The 20,888-nt window shown below is 46.1% G+C and overlaps 1 protein-coding gene across 1 annotated transcript in view; it reads left to right on the top strand.

Annotated features, from left to right (window-relative positions):
• LOC311135318 (semaphorin-3D-like) overlaps positions 1–20,888 on the top strand; it is a gene marked incomplete at its 3' end in the record, with an annotated part of 92,271 nt that overhangs the window by 50,834 nt on the left and 20,549 nt on the right. The window contains exons 8-15 of the mRNA XM_084169265.1: positions 8,440–8,576; positions 10,208–10,322; positions 10,585–10,654; positions 11,635–11,779; positions 15,770–15,992; positions 18,822–18,910; positions 19,584–19,625; positions 20,767–20,888. Of these exons, the coding sequence (XP_084025391.1) occupies positions 8,440–8,576; positions 10,208–10,322; positions 10,585–10,654; positions 11,635–11,779; positions 15,770–15,992; positions 18,822–18,910; positions 19,584–19,625; positions 20,767–20,888 (943 nt within the window). The remainder of the gene's footprint in view (positions 1–8,439; positions 8,577–10,207; positions 10,323–10,584; positions 10,655–11,634; positions 11,780–15,769; positions 15,993–18,821; positions 18,911–19,583; positions 19,626–20,766) is intronic.

The following is a 20,888-nucleotide window of genomic DNA, read 5'->3' as shown; positions in this document are numbered from 1 at the left end:
CTACACAGACAGTTCAAAGGGCCCTAATCTACACAAAAAGTTCACAGGGCCCTAGTTTACAAATACAGTTCACATGGCCCTCTTCTACACAGGCAGTTCACAGGGCCCTAGTCCACACATAAAGTTCCCAGGGCCCTTGTCTATACACACACAGTTCACAGGGCTCTAGTCTACACAGAGATTTAACAGGGCCCTAGTCTACACAGACAGTTCACAGGGACCTACTCTACACAGACAGTGCACAGTGCCCTAGTATACATATACAGTTCACAGGGCCCTAGTCTACACAGACAGTTCACATGGCCCTAGTCTGCACACACCGTTCACAGGGCCCTAGTCTACACACACAGTTCAAAGGGCCCTAATCTACACAAAAAATTCACAGGGCCCTAGTTTACACATACAGTTCACATGGCCCTCTTCTACACAGGCAGTTCACAGGGCCCTAGTCCACACATAAAGTTCCCAGGGCCCTTGTCTATACACACACAGTTCACAGGGCTCTAGTCTACACAGAGATTTAACAGGGCCCTAGTCTATACAGACAGTTCATTGGGCCATAGTCTACACAGACAGTTCACAGGGCCCTTGTGGACACAGACAGTTCACCGGGCCCTAGCCTACACAGTCAGTTCACAGGGCCCTTGTCTACACAGACATTTCACAGGGCCCTTGTCCACACAGAAAGTTAACATGGCCCTAGTTTACACAGACAGTTCACAGGGACCTAGTTTACACAGACAGTTCACAGGGCCCTAGTCTACACAGACAGTTCACAGGGCTCTAGTCTACACAGACAGTTCACAGGGCCCTAGTCTACACATAAAGTTCCCAGGGCCCTTGTCTATAGACACACAGTTCACTGGCCCTATTCTACACAGACAGTTCAAAGGGCCCTAGTCTACTCAGACAGTTCAAAGGGACCTAGTCTCCACAGACAGTTCACAGGGCCCTAGTCTACACAGACATTTCACAGGGCCCTTGTCTACACAGAAAGTTCAAATGGCCCTAGTTTACACAGACAGTTCACAGAGCCCTAGTCTACACATACAGTTCACAGGTCCCTAGTCTATACAGAGAGTTCACAGGGCCATAGTCTACACAGAGAGTTAACAGGGCCTTAGCCTACTCAGACAGTTTACAGGGCCCTAGTCTACACAGACAGTTCACAGGGCCCTAGTCTATACAGAGAGTTCACAGGGCTATAGTCTACACAGAGAGTTCACAGGGCCCTAGTTTACACAGACAGTTCACAGGGCCCTAGTCTACACAGACAGTTAACTGGGCCTTAGCCTACTCAGACAGTTCACAGGGCTCTAGTCTACACAGACAGTTCACAGGGCCTTAGTCTCCACAGACAGTTCACAGGGCCCTAGTCTCCACAGACAGTTCACAGGGCCCTAGTCTACACAGACATTTCACAGGGCCCTTGTCTACACAGACGGTTCATATGGCACTAGTTTACACAGACAGTTCAAAGGGCCCTAGTCTCCACAGACAGTTCACAGGGCCCTAGTCTACACAGACATTTCACAGGGCCCTTGTCTACACAGAAGGTTCACATGTCCCTAGTTTACACAGACAGTTCACAGGGCCCTAGTCTACACAGACAGTTAACAGGGCCTTAGCCTACTCAGACAGTTCACAGGGCCCTAGTCTCCACAGACAGTTCACAGGGCCTTAGCCTACTCAGACATTTCAATGGGCCCTAGTCTCCACAGACAGTTCACAGGGCCCTAGTCTACACAGACATTTCACAGGGCCCTTGTCTACACAGAAAGTTCACATGGCCCTAGTTTACACAGACAGTTCACAGGGCCCTAGTCTACACAGACATTTCACAGGGCCCTAGTCTATACAGAGAGTTCACAGGGCCATAGTATACATAGATAGTTCACAGGGCCCTAGTCTACACAGACAGTTCACTGGGACCTAGTTTACACAGACAGTTTACAGGGCCCTGGTCTACACAGACAGTTCACAGGGCTCTAGTCTACACAGACAGTTCACAGGGCCCTAGTCTACACTGACAGTTCACAGGGCCCTAGTCTACAAAGACAATTCACAGGGCTCTAGTCTACACAGAGAGTTCACAGGGCCCTAGTCTACACACAAAGTTTCCAGGGCCCTTGTCTATACACACACAGTTCACTGGCCCTATTCTACACAGACAGTTCAAAGGGCCCTAGTCTACTCAGACAGTTCACATGGCCCTAGTCTATACAGACAGTTCACAGGGCTCTAGTCTACACAGACAGTTCACAGTGCTCTATTTTACACAGACAGTTCACAGGGCCCTAGTCTACACAGACAGTTCACAGGGACCTAGTCTACACAGACAGTTCACAGGGACCTAGTCTACACACAAAGTTCATAGGGCCCTTTTCTACACAGACAGTACAAGCACTATTCTATGAAGCTCTCTCCTCTATGTCTGTCATTGATCATCAAGTTGTCACCAGTTTCCAACTTCTGACAATGCACTTGTCTACACAGACAGTTCCCATGGCCCTAGTCTACACAGACAGTTCACAAGGCCCTAGTCTACACAGACAGTTCACAGGTCTCTAGTCTACACAGACAGCTCACAGGGCCCTAGTCCACACACAGAATTCACAGGGCTGTAGTCTTCACAGACAGTTCATAGGGCCATAGTCTACACAGACAGTTCACAGGGCCCTTGTGTACACAGACAGTTCACCGGGCCCTAGCCTACACAGTCAGTTCACAGGGCCCTAGTCTACACAGACAGTTCACAGGGCCCTAGTCTATACAGAGAGTTCACAGGGCCATAGTCTACACAGACAGTTCACAGGGCCCTAGTTTACACAGACAGTTCACAGGGCCCTAGTTTACACAGACAGTTAACAGGGTCTTAGCCTACTCAGACAGTTCACAGGGCCCAAGTCTACACAGACAGTTCACAGGTCCTTATCCTACTCAGACAGTTCACATGGCCCTAGTCTCCACAGACAGTTCACAGGGCCCTAGTCTACACAGACATTTCACAGGGCCCTTCTCTACACAGAAAGTTCACATGGCCCTAGTTTACACAGACAGTTCACAGGGCCCTAGTCTACACAGACAGTTAACAGGGCCTTAGCCTACTCAGACAGTTCACAGGGCTCTAGTCTACACAGACAGTTCACAGGGCCTTAGTCTCCACAGACAGTTCACAGGGCCCTAGTCTCCACAGACAGTTAACAGGGCCCTAGTCTACACAGACATTTCACAGTGCCCTTGTCTACACAGACGGTTCACATGGCCCTAGTTTACACAGACAGTTCAAAGGGCCCTGGTCTCCATAGACAGTTCACAGGGCCCTAGTCTACACAGACATTTCACAGGGCCCTTGTCTACACAGAAGGTTCACATGTCCCTAGTTTACACATTCATTTCACAGGGCCCTAGTCTACACAGACAGTTCACAGGGCCCTAGTCTATACAGAGAGTTCACAGGGCCATAGTCTACACAGACAGTTCACAGGGCCCTAGTTTACACAGACAGTTCACAGGGCCCTAGTTTACACAGACAGTTAACAGGGTCTTAGCCTACTCAGACAGTTCACAGGGCCCAAGTCTACACAGACAGTTCACAGGTCCTTATCCTACTCAGACAGTTCACATGGCCCTAGTCTCCACAGACAGTTCACAGGGCCCTAGTCTACACAGACATTTCACAGGGCCCTTCTCTACACAGAAAGTTCACATGGCCCTAGTTTACACAGACAGTTCACAGGGCCCTAGTCTACACAGACAGTTAACAGGGCCTTAGCCTACTCAGACAGTTCACAGGGCTCTAGTCTACACAGACAGTTCACAGGGCCTTAGTCTCCACAGACAGTTCACAGGGCCCTAGTCTCCACAGACAGTTCACAGGGCCCTAGTCTACACAGACATTTCACAGGGCCCTTGTCTACACAGACGGTTCACATGGCCCTAGTTTACACAGACAGTTCAAAGGGCCCTGGTCTCCATAGACAGTTCACAGGGCCCTAGTCTACACAGACATTTCACAGGGCCCTTGTCTACACAGAAGGTTCACATGTCCCTAGTTTACACAGACAGTTCACAGGGCCCTAGTCTACACAGACAGTTAACAGGGCCTTAGCCTACTCAGACAGTTCACAGGGCCCTAGTCTCCACAGACAGTTCACAGGGCCTTAGCCTACTCAGACATTTCAATATGCCCTAGTCTCCACAGACAGTTCACAGGGCCCTAGTCTACACAGACATTTCACAGGGCCCTTGTCTACACAGAAAGTTCACATGGCCCTAGTTTACACAGACAGTTCACAGGGCCCTAGTCTACACAGACATTTCACAGGGCCCTAGGCTATACAGAGAGTTCACAGGGCCATAGTATACATAGATAGTTCACAGGGCCCTAGTCTACACAGACAGTTCACTGGGACCTAGTTTACACAGACAGTTTACAGGGCCCTGGTCTACACAGACAGTTCACAGGGCTCTAGTCTACACAGACAGTTCACAGGGCCCTAGTCTACACTGACAGTTCACAGGGCCCTAGTCTACAAAGACAATTCACAGGGCTCTAGTCTACACAGACAGTTCACAGGGCCCTAGTCTACACACAAAGTTTCCAGGGCCCTTGTCTATACACACACAGTTCACTGGCCCTATTCTACACAGACAGTTCAAAGGGCCCTAGTCTACTCAGACAGTTCACATGGCCCTAGTCTATACAGACAGTTCACAGGGCTCTAGTCTACACAGACAGTTCACAGTGCTCTATTCTACACAGACAGTTCACAGGGCCCTAGTCTACACAGACAGTTCACAGTGCTCTTTTCTACACAGACAGTTCACAGGGCCCTAGTCTACACAGACAGTTCACAGGGACCTAGTCTACACACAAAGTTCATAGGTTCCTTTTCTACACAGACAGTACAATCACTATTCTATGAAGCTCTCTCCTCTATGTCTGTCATTGATCATCAAGTTGTCACCAGTTTCCAACTTCTGACACACACTCTCCACAATGCACTTGTCTACACAGACAGTTCCCATGGCCCTAGTCTACACAGAAAGTTCACAGGTCTCTAGTCTACACAGACAGCTCACAGGGCCCTAGTCCACACACAGAATTCACAGGGCTGTAGTCTTCACAGACAGTTCATAGGGCCATAGTCTACACAGACAGTTCACAGGGCCCTTGTGTACACAGACAGTTCACCGGGCCCTAGCCTACACAGTCAGTTCACAGGGCCCTAGTCTACACAGACAGTTCACAGGGCCCTAGTCTATACAGAGAGTTCACAGGGCCATAGTCTACACAGACAGTTCACAGGGCCCTAGTTTACACAGACAGTTCACAGGGCCCTAGTTTACACAGACAGTTAACAGGGTCTTAGCCTACTCAGACAGTTCACAGGGCCCAAGTCTACACAGACAGTTCACAGGTCCTTATCCTACTCAGACAGTTCACAGGGCCCTAGTCTCCACAGACAGTTCACAGGGCCCTAGTCTCCACAGACAGTTCACAGGGCCCTAGTCTACACAGACATTTCACAGGGCCCTTCTCTACACAGAAAGTTCACATGGCCCTAGTTTACACAGACAGTTCACAGGGCCCTAGTCTACACAGACAGTTAACAGGGCCTTAGCCTACTCAGACAGTTCACAGGGCCCTAGTCTACACAGACATTTCACAGGGCCCTTGTCTACACAGAAAGTTCACATGGCCATAGTTTACACAGACAGTTCACATGGCCCTAGTCTACACAGACAGTTCACAGGGCCCTAGTCTATACAGAGATTTCACAGGGCCATAGTCTACACAGATAGTTCACAAGGCCATTGTCTACACAGAAAGTTCACATGGCCGTAGTTTACACAGACAGTTCAGAGTGCCCTAGTCTACACAGACAGTTCACAGGGCCCTAGTCTATACAGAGAGTTCACAGAGCCATAGTCTACACAGATAGTTCACAGGACCCTTGTCTACAGAGACAGTTCACTGGGACCTAGTCTACACAGACAGTTCACAGGGCCCTAGTCTACACAGACAGTTCACAGGGCCCTAGTCTACACACAAAGTTCCCAGGGCCCTTGTCTATACGCACACAGTTCACTGGCCCTATTCTACACAGACAGTTCACAGGGCTCTAGTCTAAACAGACAGTTCACAGGGCCCTAGTCTACACAGACAGTTCACAGGGCCCTAGTCTACACTGACAGTTCACAGGGCCCTAGTCTACACAGACAGTTCACAGGGCCCCAGTCCACACACTGAGTTCACAGGGCCTTATTCTACACAGACACTTCTCAGTTCCCTAGTCTACATAGACAGTTCACATGGCCCTTGTTTACATAGACAGTTCACAGGGCCCTAGTCTACACAGACAGTTCAAAGGGCCCTAGTCTACACAGACAGTTCACAGGGCTCTAGTCTACACAGAGTTCACAGAGTCTAGTCTACACAGACAGTTCACAGGGCCCTAGTCTACACAGACAGTTCACAGGGCCCTAGTCTACAGATACAGTTCAAAGGGCTCTAGTCTACACACAAAGTTCACAGGGCCCTTGTCTACACAGACAGTTCACATGACCCTAGTCTACGCAGACATCTCACAGGGCCTTAGTCTGCACACACTGTTCACAGGGCTCTAGTCTACACAGACAGTTCACAGGGCCCTAGTCTACACAGACAGTTCACAAGGCCCTATTCTACGCAGACATCTCACATGGCCCTAGTCTACACAGACAGTTCACAGGGCCTTAGTCTACACAGACAGTTCACAGGGCCCTAGTCTACACAGACAGTTCACTGGCCCTATTCTACACAGACAGTTCACAGGGCCCTATTCTACACAGACAGTTCACAGTGCTCTATTCTACACAGACAGTTCACAGGGCCCTAGTCTACACAGACAGTTCACAGGGCCCCAGTCCACACACTGAGTTCACAGGGCCTTATTCTACACAGACACTTCTCAGTTCCCTAGTCTACATAGACAGTTCACATGGCCCTTGTTTACATAGACAGTTCACAGGGCCCTAGTCTACACAGACAGTTCAAAGGGCCCTAGTCTACACAGACAGTTCACAGGGCCCTAGTCTACAGAGACAGTTCACAGGGCTCTAGTCTACACAGAGTTCACAGAGTCTAGTCTACACAGACAGTTCACAGGGCCCTAGTCTACACAGACAGTTCACAGGGCCCTAGTCTACAGAGACAGTTCACAGGGCTCTAGTCTACACACAAAGTTCACAGGGCCCTTGTCTACACAGACAGTTCACATGACCCTAGTCTACGCAGACATCTCACAGGGCCTTAGTCTGCACACACTGTTCACAGGGCTCTAGTCTACACAGACAGTTCACAGGGCCCTAGTCTACACAGACAGTTCACAAGGCCCTATTCTACGCAGACATCTCACATGGCCCTAGTCTACACAGACAGTTCACAGGGCCTTAGTCTACACAGACAGTTCACAGGGCCCTAGTCTACACAGACAGTTCACTGGCCCTATTCTACACAGACAGTTCACAGGGCCCTATTCTACACAGACAGTTCACAGTGCTCTATTCTACACAGACAGTTCACAGGGCCCTAGTCTACACAGACAGTTCACAGGGCCCTAGTCTACACACAAAGTTCATTGGGCCCTTTTCTACACAGACAGTACAATCTCTTTTCTATGAAGCTCTCTTCTCTATGTCTGTCATGGATCATCAAGTTCTCACCAGTTTCCAACTTCTGACACACACTCTCCACATTTCACAGCCAGGAGCGGGGTGTGTATGAGTTCTCTGGAGTGATGCTGTCACTCAGTGTGTAATATGTTGTGTGTGTGTGTGTGTGTGTGTGTGTGTGTGTCAGGGGTTCTGGAACATCTTACCTAGCGTACAGTAACAGTGACTCTGTGTAATATGTTGTGTGTGTGTGTGTGTGTGTGTGTGTGTGTGTGTGTGTGTGTGTGTGTGTGTGTGTGTGTATGTGTGTGTGTGTGTGTGTGTGTGTGTGTGTGTGTGTGTGTGTGTGTGTGTGTGTGTGTGTGTGTGTGTGTGTGTGTGTGTGTGTGCGCATGCCTACAGTATCCTATTCTAAGGAATCCCCCCGGAGGCTTCGGTTAGTTTCCTCGGTTGATGTCATGTTGATGTCATGTTCCTGTAACACAGCGCACAGCCACATGCTTTCTTTCTCACTCTGTCTCGTTCCTTTCTTCTGTTCCAAGGCCCTGTCTGGGGGTATTTTAAAGTTCATAACTCAGGGTACTCAGAGGAGACTGCAAATAAATAAATAAAAGACGCTCTGCTATGTCCACAGGGTAAGGATGTAAACATGAAAAATTTTGCACTCTCTCTCCACCTCTCCATCTCCCCCCATCTCTCTCTCTCTCTCTCTCTCTCTCTCTCTCTCTCTCTCTCTCTCTCTCTCTCTCTCTCTCTCTCTCTCTCTCTCTCTCTCTCTAGAGGCCAGGTTTGTATCAGCCCATCCTGTGTCAGACACCTACAACCCTGACGATGACAAGATCTACTTCTTCTTCCGCGAGTCGTCACGTGACGGCAACGATAAGAGTGTCCTGTCCCGCGTGGCACGCGTCTGCCAGGTGAGATGGGGGAGAGGTGTAGAAGGGTAAAAGTGAGTGAGGGATGGTTTTGGGGAGAGGTCAGGGAAGAGGTGAGGAGGAGGACAGACATCTAACAGGGCGCATGTACGTTGATAGATCTCTTTCCACTACTACAGAGCTGGCCTCTCCACAGATGTGCTTAAATCTCCCTGGGACGATACCTCCTAGTACATTCCTCTTGTGTAGTCTGCCGACAGAGGAACGGACCACTGCTGTCAGAGAGAGTAAATCATGGTTTAACCTCTTTTTGTGTCTTACTGACAGGGCAGCCTGGTCCCAAGACAGCGTAGGAGTAGGAATGAAGTAGGACTGTAGGCTAGTTGGTCCTGTATCATTTGGGTCCTGCTCCAGCCCTACTCCTGCTTTATGCTCTACATCTAGCCCAAACCCCCAGCTTTAACTCCTTCCATGTTCACAGTTCTGAAGGAGCTGTGTAGGTCAACCAATACAGCAGAAACTCTGCTCAGGCCTGTTAGCGGGCTAGCTGGAGACTACAGCAGGTTGATAAGTTTAATCAGGTGTGTGAATACTTGGCTGGAACCAAAGCCTGCACCCAGACTGGCTCGTTGCAGAAAAGATAGGCCACTGTTGGACGAAAATATTATATTTCAGTTCCCAGCTATGTGGGGTTTGGTATTTTCTGGTAGTAGGGAGACTGTCCCTGGACCCTTCCCACTATAAAAATTCCAAGCTCCATTGCAACATTCCCAGTTACACGCACTTAGAGTGTTTATGACTTGGGAGTAAGCTGTAAGGCCGATGAGGCAGGAGAAGGATTCCTTGTCCTGTGTCTACAGCCGACCATAGAGGGGTTCCTCTCTGGATAAGTGGAATAACAAAGCTTCATTAATCTTTGAAGATAATCCTATTTAGAAAACGCTAAAGCCATTATCCCTTCCTTTTCAATAATTGCGTGTCTATAGCTTTAGTTTAGTCTGCAGGCCAAGTTCAATAGGGAGGTTAGTCTAGGGCCCTTGTGCTGGATAAAGGGGCCCTGTACTTGATATGCATATTTGAGTACTCCTACCCTAACCCTGACCCTGAGAAGGGCATTGCTTTATTGAGTAGCGCATTCAGCCAGGGGTATACATATGCTAATTAGAAAACCTGCATAATTAATGAGCTTGCTACTTTACCTTCATTTCTTCTTTCCTCATCTTTCTATTTCTTTAGATTCTTTCTCTCCCTTTCTCTGGCTTTAATTCTTCCTTCATACTGCTATTCTTGTCCTACTAAATCCCTCTACCCTATTCTCTCCTCCTTGCTATTTTTCTCTTCAGTCCTCTCGCCCTCCTTTGTCAGTTCATTCCGACTGCCATCATCATTACCGTAATAAGCAGACCTCAGTCCTCTGCCAGTCAAATAATCAGAATTCTGTCTTTACCTTGGTTTATTTAAACTAGTCTCAAACAGGAGTGTAAGATTTCAAGGTCTGTAAAAATTGTTTGCAGTTGTGTTGTACTTGATATGTCAGATCTGTGAACTAGATTGTGGTTGTTTCATTGTTTTAAACCTGCAAAACTGATTTCAGTTGTATTTGTGTGTCAGACTATGGTTATGTAATGGTTGTGTAATGGTTGTGTTATGGTTGTGTTATGGTTGTGTTTCAGAATGACGTGGGAGGGTTGAGGAGTCTGACCAATAAGTGGACGACGTTCCTCAAAGCCAGACTGGTGTGTTCCATCCCTGGACCCGATGGAGTGGACACACACTTTGACGAGCTCCGTAAATCACGCACGCACGCACGCACACACACACACACACACACACACACACACACACACACACACACACACACACACACACACACACACACACACACACACACACACACACACACACACACACACACACACACACACACACACACACACACACACATACACACACACACACACACACACACACACATTACATGCTTCCATGTTTACATGCTCACTAAATGCCACATTCTTACCTTTTATGTGTGTGTGTATGTGTGTTGTAGAGGACATATTCCTGCTCCCCACCAGAGATGAGAAGAACCCTGTTGTGTATGGAGTCTTCACCACCTCCAGGTAAAACACATAGTACACCATACCATACTTAAGCAATAAGGCATGAGAACCCGAGGATTATCGTGTGAATAACTCCAGACTAAGGGCTGTTCTTAGGCCATAGTCAAAGCCAAGGGCCAGGAAAACAGCATTTAGGAGTGTGTTATTCACGATAATTCCCGGGTTTGAGGGCTTATTACTTGTATAAAACGGTTGCCAAATCGTAACACGTTATTTTAATGAGTAAATTTTTTCACTTCATCCTTCCACCATGCAAAATAGTCCAGGCAAAAGACAGTCGTTAGTTCTGAGATTCTGAAGTTGCTAGCCAAATGAGCTGGTTGTTCATTCTATCCATTTTATTTGCAATGGTTGCTATGCTAAACAAATCATTGGCATGTAGCTATGCAGGCTAGCTACTTCTCCTTTCTTAGCTAGTCAACTAAAGCTAACACACAATCGCATCAAGCAGCTGAAATGACAACAAACTATGTGCATTTTCGTTTGTTTTACCTTTGTTTCTATTGCCATTGTTTTGGATATCCATTATAGGGGTCCTGATGAATTAATTTGCCTGGCTCAGAGAAGCTGTTAGTCTTGTCACATTCATAAGCATGGCACGGTGGAGATCGCAACAAAAAAATACTGCTACATTGTTCCAAAGGTCGGAGAGGCAGACAGCAAGGTTTGACGAACCCCAACTGTTGCAAACCGAATGCTAGGCTAGTAGCATTGGGGAGATTTGTCTTGATGCTTTTTTCCAAGGGAGATAAAGTTTATCGATTGCTTGGCTGGGCTGTGTGGGACAGTGGATGCGCATTGACAATTTAAATGGAACTGTTAACAGGCATTACCCGGGAATTGTGGTGAATAACTGCTTCCTATTAACCAATCAGCAGCATCCAGGATCCAAACAACCTGTTATATAATGAGACGTCTCTCTACTGTACCTCTCAGGTTATTCCACCCACTATACCTATTAGACTGTGTTTATCCCCCAGCTCTGTGTTCCGTGGCTCAGCGGTATGTGTGTACAGCATGGCTGACATACGAGCTGTGTTCAACGGACCCTACGCTCACAAGGAAGGACCTGACCATCGCTGGGTAGAATATGAGGGAAGAATACCTTACCCTCGCCCTGGAACGGTACAGTAACACACACACTCATCTCTCCTAGCCCTACTCCCCTCCATTTCCCTCCTGGGCGTGAGCAGGGACACATGCAAGATGACCTCATACTGTTTCTGTACAGGATTATTTAGAAAGACCCCTTCTACTCCACTTAAATGACTTACAGTATATGACCCAATCCTGATATATGACACAGTCCTGATGAACAATAATAAACATCCATCTATTATGTGTGCCTGTGCGCATAATGCATCTCTGTGAGAGTGTGACAGAAGTAAAAGTTTGTGTGTGTGTGTGTGTGTGTGTGTGTGTGTGCGTGTGTGATATATGACCTAGTCTCAGTCCTGATGAACAATAATAAACTGCAGTCTGGGCGGCAGCTTTGTTGATGTCACTAAGTCGTCACGGTGATCACCATCGTATGTTTCCTTTTCTGCAGTGTTTGTGGAACTGATTAAAAAAAGAGGGGCTGTGACTGGTGTGTGTGTACAGTGCATTCGGAAAGTATTCAGACCTCTTGACTTTTTCCACATTTTGTTACGTTACAGCCTTATTCTAAAATTGATTAAATAAATACAAATCCTCATCAGTCTGCACACAATACCGCATAATGACAACGTGAAAACAGTTTATTTTTATTTTTTATGTTTGCACATTTATCAAAAAAAATTAAAAACAGAAATACCTTATTTACATAAGTATTCAGACCCTTTGCTATGAGACTCGAAATTGAGCTCAGGTGCATCCTGTTTCCATTGGTCATCCTTGAGATGTTTCTACAATTTGATTGGAGCCCACCTGTGGTGAATTCTACTGATTGGACATGATTTGGAAAGGCACACACCTGTCTAAGGTCCCACAGTTGACAGTGCATGTCAGAGCAAAAACCCAGCCATGAGGGCGAAGGAATTGTCCGTAGAGCTCCGAGACAGGATTGTGTCGAGGCACAGATCTGGGGAAGGGTAACAAAACATTTATGCAGTATTGAAGGTCCCCAAGAACACAGTGGCCTCCATCATTCTTAAATGGAAGAAGTTTGGAACCACCAAGACTCTTCCTAGAGCTGGTCGCCTGACCAAACTGAGCAATCGGGGGAGAAGGGCCTTGCTCAAGGAGGTGACCAAGAACCCGATGGTCATTCTGACAGAGCTCCAGAGTTCCTCTGTGGAGATGGGAAACCTTCCAGTAGGACAACCATCTCTGCAGCACTCCACCCTAGTCTAAACAGACAGTTCACTCAGGTCTTTATGATAGAGTGGCCAGACGGAAGCCACTCCTTAGTAAAAGGCACATGACAGCCTGCTTGGTGTTTGCCAAAAGGCACCTAAAGGACTCTTAGACCATGAGAAACAAGATTCTCTGGTCTGATGAAACCAAGATTGAACGCTTTGGCCTGAATGCCAAGCGTCACGTCTGAAGGAAACCAGGCACCATCTCTACGGTGAAGCATGGGGGTGCCAGCATCATGCTGTGGGGATGTTTTTCAGCCGCAGGGACTGGGAGACTAGTCAGGATCGAGGGAAAGATGAATGGAGCAAAGTACAGAGTGATCATTGATGAAAACCTGCTCCAGAGCGCTCAGGACCTCAGACTGGGGCGATGGTTCACCTTCAAACTAACCTAAGCACACAGCCAAGACAACGCAGGAGTGACTTTGTGACAAGTCTCTCAATGTCCTTGAGTGGCCCAGCCAGAGCCCAGACTTGAACCCGATCGAACATCTCTGGAGAGACCTGAAAATAGCTGTGCAGCGACGATCCCCATTCAACTTGACAGACCTTGAGAGGATCTGCAGAGAAGAATGGGAGAAACTCCGCAAATACAGGTATGCCAAGCTTGTAGCGTCATACCCAAGAAGACTCGAGGCTGTAATCGCTGCCAAAAGTGCTTCAACAAAGTACTGAGTAAAGGGTCTGAATACTTATGTAAATTTGATATTTCAGTTTTTATTTTTGACACATTTGCTTTGTCATTATGGGGTATTGTGTGTAGATTGATGAGGGAAAAAAAGGATTTAACCATTTTAGAATAAGGCTGTAACGTAACAAAATGTGGAAAAAGTCAAGGGGGCTGAATACTTTCCGAATGCACTGTATGTGTCGGTACATTTGTGTATATGCGCGCATGTGTGTGTATGTGTGTGTGAGGGGATATGCATGGCGCTGTCAAGAGATGGTTTATAATGGTGTAATAGGAGGAACAGACGGGGTACACGGGTTGTGTACTCCAGATGTAGCGGTACATACCTGTATCTGTGGAGTACCTCAGCTCACCACCAGAGGGAGACACACACCTATTATATAGACCATATACCACTGACAACACCTGGAAAAATTTGACAAACACTATTTTAATTTACATTTACATAATTTAGCAGACGCTCTTATCCAGAGCGACTTATACATTGGTGCATTCAACTCAAGATAGCCAGTGGGACAACCACTTTTTTTCTTCAGTTTTTTTATGGGGTGGGGGCGGGGGGCGGGGTTGGGGTAGAAGGATTACTTTATACTATTCCAGGTATTCCTTAAAGAGGTAGTGTTTCAAGTGTCTCCGGAAGGTGGTCAGTGACTCCGCTGTCCTGGCGTCGTGGGGGAGCATGTTCCACCATTGGGGTGCCAGAGCAGCGAATAGCTTTGACTGGGCTGAGCGGGAACTGTGCTTCCGTAGAGGTAGGGGAGCTAGCAGGCCAGAGGTGGATGAACGTAGTGCCCTCGTTTGGGTGTAGGGTCTAATCAGAGCCTGAAGGTAAGGAGGTGCCGTTCCCCTCACAGCTCCGTAGGCAAGCACCATGGTCTTGTAGTAGATGCGAGCCTCAACTGGAAGCCAGTGGAATATGCGGAGGAGCAGGGTGACATGAGAGAACTTGGGAAGGTCGAACACCAGACGGGCTGCGGCATTCTGGATAAGTTGTAGGGGTTTAATGGCACAGGCAGGGAGCCCAGTCAACAGCGAGTTGCAGTAATCCAGACGGGAGATGACAAGTGCCTGGATTACTTTCTGTGTAAGGTAGGGTTGTACTATGCGAATGTTGTAGAGCATGAACCTGCAGGATCGGGTCACCGCTTTGATGTTAGGGTGTTGTCCAGGGTCACGCCAAGGTTCTTTGCACTCTGGGAGGAGGACACAATGGAGTTGTCAACCGTGATGGCGAGATCATGGAGATCATGGAGCGGGCAGTCCTTCCCCGGGAGGAAGAGCAGCTCCGTCTTGCCAAGGTTCAGCTTGAGGTGGTGATCCGACATTCACACTGATATGTCTGCCAGACATGCAGAGATGCGATTCGCCACCTGGTTATCAGAAGGGGGAAAGGAGAAAATTAATTGTGTGTTGTCTGCGTAGCAATGATAGGAGAGACCATGTGAGGATATGACAGAGCCAAGTGACTTGGTGTATGGAGAGAATAGGAGAGGGCCTAGAACTGAGCCCTGGGAGACACCAGTGGTGAGAGCACGTGGTGCGGAGACAGATTCTAGCCACGCCACCTGGTAGGAGCGACCTGTCAGGTAGGACGCAATCCAAGAGTGAACAGCACTATAATGTTAAAGACGCACTCCAGGCTCCTTTTCACCTTATTTAACACCTGATTTACTTAACAAAAGGCCCATCTCAATAGGTGATCCAGCTATAACATGACATGGCACAAGTGGGGGGGATGGCCTCTCCACTTTTGTATTGCTTCTCAACCAGGGGCGGAGACAGATGAAATCACATCAGACCATCAGACCAACTCCTTGAATGGCCTAAAAAACACTATTTTGCTAGAAATGTATTTTTTTACCCTTAAGTGGGTGTGCATTACTGTATTTATACTTGGGATATTGTTTTTTCAAAAGGAAAAGGTCCAACATAGCTGGAGTGCGTCTTTAATGACAGGGAATCCTAAAATTAATCCTTTAGGTACTTAGCTAGATGAGTATCTGCTTCTAGGTAGGCTTTCATGCTGTCTTCTTCTCTAATCCAGATAAAATAATCTAAACATTATTTTCTATCCCCTCTCCCCAGTGTCCCAGTAAGACGTATGATCCCAGGATAAGGACCACTAAAGACTTCTCAGACGAGGTGGTCAGTTTCATCCGCTTCCACCCCCTCATGTTCCGCTCCATCTATCCCCTGACCGGCCGGCCCGTGTTCACGCTTGTACGTGTCGACTACACACTGACACAGATAGTGGTGGACCGCGTCATGGCTGAGGACGGACAGTATGAAGTCATGTTCCTGGGGACAGGTGAGAGATGCACACAGACACACACACACACACACACACACACACACACACACACACACACACACACACACACACACACACACACACACACACACACACACACACACACACACACACACACACACACACACACACACACACACACACAAACAAACAAACACTTTTCACTAACCCTAACATTCTCCTCTCAGCCTTCCTCTTTAACCTGAGAATGTTAAGACTGTTTGAATGTTAGATGTTGTTTTTAATTCCATCTTGCGGTATTGTTGATACTCACTGTATGAGCTCCATATGAAATTCTCTGTCCCCTATCATATTTGAGTCCGAAAAGGATATTCATATGATAGGTAAGATATACAACAACTTGCAGAAACCTATCCAACTGACAATCTCTTAGAAAAAAATATCAACTATTGGAACCAAGACTTAAAAATAACGGATATTGGCACAAGATGGAGGGAATGTTGACATTTTCAGTGCCTTCAGAAAGTATTCACACCCCTTGACTTTTTCCACATTTTGTTGTATTACAGCCTGAATTTAAAATTGATTAAATTTAGTTTTTTTGTTACTGGCCTTCACACAATACCCCATAACGTCAAAGTGGAATTATGTTTTTAGACATTTTTACAAATTAATTACAGATGAAAATATGAAATGTCTTGAGTCAATAAGTATTCAACCCCTTTGTTATGACAAGCCTAAATAAGTTAAGGAGCAAAAATGTCCTTAGCATGTCACATAATAAGTTGCATGGACTCACTCTGCAATAATAGTGTTTAACATATTTTTTTTATGACTACCTCATCTCTATACCCCACAAATACAATTATCTGTCCTTCAGTCCAGCAGTAAATAGATTCAACCAGATAGACCAGGGAGGTTTTCCAATGCCTCGCAAAGAAGTGTACCTATTGGTAGATGTGTACAAATTTAAAAAGCAGACATTGACTATCCCTTTGAACATGGTGAAGTAATTAATTACACTTTGGATGGTGTATAAATAAACCCAGTCACTACAAAGATACAGGCGTCCTTCCTAACTCAGTTGCCGGAGAGGCAGGAAACCGTTCAAGGATTTCAATTGTGAATTTAAAACAGTTACAGAGTTTAATGGGCGTGATAGGAGAAAACTGAGAATGGATCAACAACATTGTAGTTACTCCACAATGCTAACCTAAATGACAGAGTGAAAAGAAGGAAGCATGTACAGAATACAACTATTCCAAAAGATGCATCCTGTTTACAACAAGGCACTTAAGTAAAAACTGCAAAGAATGTGGCAAAGAAATTAACTTTATGTCCTGAATACAAAAGGTTATGTTTGATGCAAATCCAACACAACACATCACTGAGTACCACTCTTCATATTTTCAAGCATGGTGGTGGCTGCATCATGTTATAGGTATGCTTGTCATCGGCAAGAACTTGGGAGTATTTTAGGATAAAATAAACGAAATAGAGCTAAGCACAGGCAAAGTCCTAGAGGAAAACCTGGTTCAGTCTGCTTTCCAACAGACACTGGGATACATATTCACCTTTTAGCAGGACTATAACCTAAAACACAAGGCCAAATATACACTGGACTTGCTTACCAAGACGACATTGAATGTTCCTGAGTGGCTTAGTTACAGTTTTGTCTTAAATCGGCTTGAAAATCTATGGCAAGACTTGAAAATGTCTGTCTAGCAAGCGGATGGGCCTCCTCTGTAGCTCAGTTGGTAGAGCATGGCGCTTGCAACGCCAGGGTTGTGGGTTTGTTTCCCACGGGGGGCCAGTGTGAAAAAATGTATGCACTCACTAACTGTAAGTCGCTCTGGATAAGAGTGTCTGCTAAATGACTAAAATGTAAAATGTAATCAACAACCAACTTGACAGAGCTTGAAGAATAAAAATATATATAATGTGCAAATATTGTACAATCCAGGTGTGCAAAGCTCTTAGAGATTTACCCAGAAAGACTCACTGCCAACGGTGATTCTAACATGTGTTGACTCAGGGGTGTGAATACTTATGTAATCAAGATATATTCATGTTTTATTTTTCATATGTTTTTGTTCACAAATGTTCAAAGTTTTCTTCCACTTTGACAGTATGAAGTATTTTGTGTAGATCGTTGACAAAAAAATGACAATTAAATCCATTTGAATCCCACCTTGTTTAACAACAAAATATGGGAAAAGTCAAGGGGTGTGAATACTTTCTTAAGGCACTGTAACTAACGAAATTACAGTTAACGAAAATGTACGCTTAATCCAGTATAAACTAATGTATATAATGTATTATACAACAGACAAAATTCACAAATTATACAGCACAAGGGCAGAGTCATGTCTTAAGTGTAAAACTAACAATGACTCAATAATCCATGCCTTCTGGGAATGCTATAAAGTCCAAAAGTTATGGCCGGAGTTAGAATGTTGGCTGTCAGAAGTATTGTTACAATGTAAATTTACTTTTAATCAGTCAGTCCCGATGGGTAAGGACGATACTTTTCGCTTCAATCATCTTGAAAAAACAAATAGTTAAAAACTGAAAATCAACTGTGCAGTTGTGATGTTGTTGATGTTTTTGTGCATCTGTATGCTGTCCTTTGTATGTTTATGTTTTGTATTGTTTAAATTAAATTAAATCTTACAAAAAAAATGAAATCCCCTGACTTTGCTGTCATGCTCAGACTGACCAGCAGAGAGAGCTACAACATCATAGTCTGTTTGGAGCCATTTCAGTAGAACTCTCTCACTAGAAAGCTAGCGAAAGGGAAGGTCTATGTGTGTGTGTATTTCATAAGCATGTGAAAATATAAGCGTGTGTGTGTGTGTTGTCTAGATGCTGGGTCAGTCCTGAAGGTGGTGAGCATTACTCAGGAGAACTGGTCTACTGAGGAGGTGATTCTGGAGGAGCTCCTGGTGTTCCAGGTAACAGTCACACACACACACACACACACACACACACACACACACACACACACACACACACACACACACACCTCTGAGTAATGTCTTAATTGACATAGGTTTTGGGAAAGTTTCATACGTCTACACCAGATCTGTCAGACTTATAGCACTCTGATTCAGATAACTGACTTTTCCTAAGTCATATTACCTCTACTGCAGGCAGAAAAGGGTATTTGCATGTAGCTACTCATACTACTAAAAAACAAATATCCTGAGTTTCCTTCTATCCTGGAATTCAAGGTCAAGGTGATTTGTCAATTAATATTACCTTATCTACCAAACATTTTCATTTAGCAATGACAGGAGCTCTTGATTGAAGGGTTGTCAACTCTTTAAACAACAGGAAAATATTAATGTCTTTCGATTCTAAACACACAGCAGGAGTTCTGGGGGTATAGACAGGAGAGTTGGTGTGTTTCTCTAGTATTACAGACATAGAGTGAGTTTATTCTCTCTCGTTGATTCACAGACTCATTGGTTGAACTCCCTAACCTGAGGCCATCTCCGCAGCTGGAAAATTAGCTTGATTTTTCTCAAGCAGAACTAATTAGATAACTACAATATGTATTAAGTAGGAAGTATGAGTCAGTGTGTATATGTGTATAGTGGAGATAATGTGTGTTTTCTCCTCAAGGCTCCCACTCCCATCCTGAGTATGGAGATCTCTTCTAAACAGGTAAGAACTCCCCTCTTCTCTCTATCCCTCCTTTCAATCTCTGTCCCTCCCTACATTTCTCATATACTGTAGCTTTAGGTTCAGGGGTACTAACTGCACCATCCAAAGCCACCTTCCCTCTTTCCTTCCCTTCTGCCCCCCTCCTCTTCCCCTCTCTTCCTCCCCTCCTCCTCCCCTCTCCTCCTCCCCTCTCTTCCTCCCCTCCTCCTCCCCTCTCTTCCTCCCCTCCTCCTTCTCTCTCTTCCTCTCCTCCTCCTTCTCCTCTCCTCCCTCGCTAACTGAGAGTCAGGGATGTCAGCAGACCCTTCAACTCCAATCACAGCCTCCCTTCATCTGCCACAGCCTGTGTGTGTGTGTGCGCGCATGTGCGTGTGTTCATCTCATCCCAACCCATCCCCCAGTGTTTTCCATGTTTCCGTTCAGTGTTTGTTTTGGAATCCCTGGTTCAGACGAGTCCAGGCAGATCCATACAAAACACCTTCCTTTCTCTCTCTCTCTCTCTCTCTCTCTCTCTCTCTCTCTCTCTCTCTCTCTCTCTCTCTCTCTCTCTCTCTCATTGTTGAAGGTTTTGTTGTTTAAACAAGCTTTAGAGTTATGGGGGTTGACTTCCAGTAATAATAATATTGGAGGTGAGATCCTTAAGGATACACTCTTAGAAAAAAGGGTTCCAGAAAGGTTATTAGTCTGTCCCCATAGGATAACCCTTTTTGGTTCAGGTAGAACCCTTTTTGGTTCCAAGTAGAACTATTTTGGGTTCCATGTAGAACCCTCTGTGGAAAGGGTTCTACCTGGAATCAAAAAGGGTTCTTCAAAGGGTTCTCCTATGCGGATAGCCGAAGAACCCTTTTAGGTTCTAGATAGCACCTTTTTTTCTAAGAGTGTACTGTACTATATGCTGCTGGACATGTGGGTGTACTAAATCACACATGTACTCACATGCATGCGCACGCATGGACACACGTGTACACACAAGGAATAAAACTGAGATCAGAAAAACACAGGTCTCTTTCCCACAATGAACCATAGTATAGTGTAAACAACACCAACATATAGCAAGGTGATTAGTTGATTAGTTGAAACAGGTGTGCTAGACTGTACCCATTTCTGAGGTTGTTTGTTCTCTCCATCTCTGTCTCCAAAGCAACAGCTGTATGTGGGTTCGGGGGCTGGGCTAGCCCAGGTGTCACTGAGCAGGTGTCACCTGTATGGTCAGCTGTGTGCAGAGTGCTGCCTCGCCAGAGATCCCTACTGCGCCTGGGACGG

Source organism: Coregonus lavaretus (assembly GCF_964263955.1).
Source record: "Coregonus lavaretus genome assembly, chromosome: 9".
NCBI lineage: Eukaryota > Metazoa > Chordata > Actinopteri > Salmoniformes > Salmonidae > Coregonus > Coregonus lavaretus.
The sequence above is the reverse complement of the archived record's forward strand: the minus strand, read 5'-3'. Positions and strand labels throughout refer to the sequence as shown.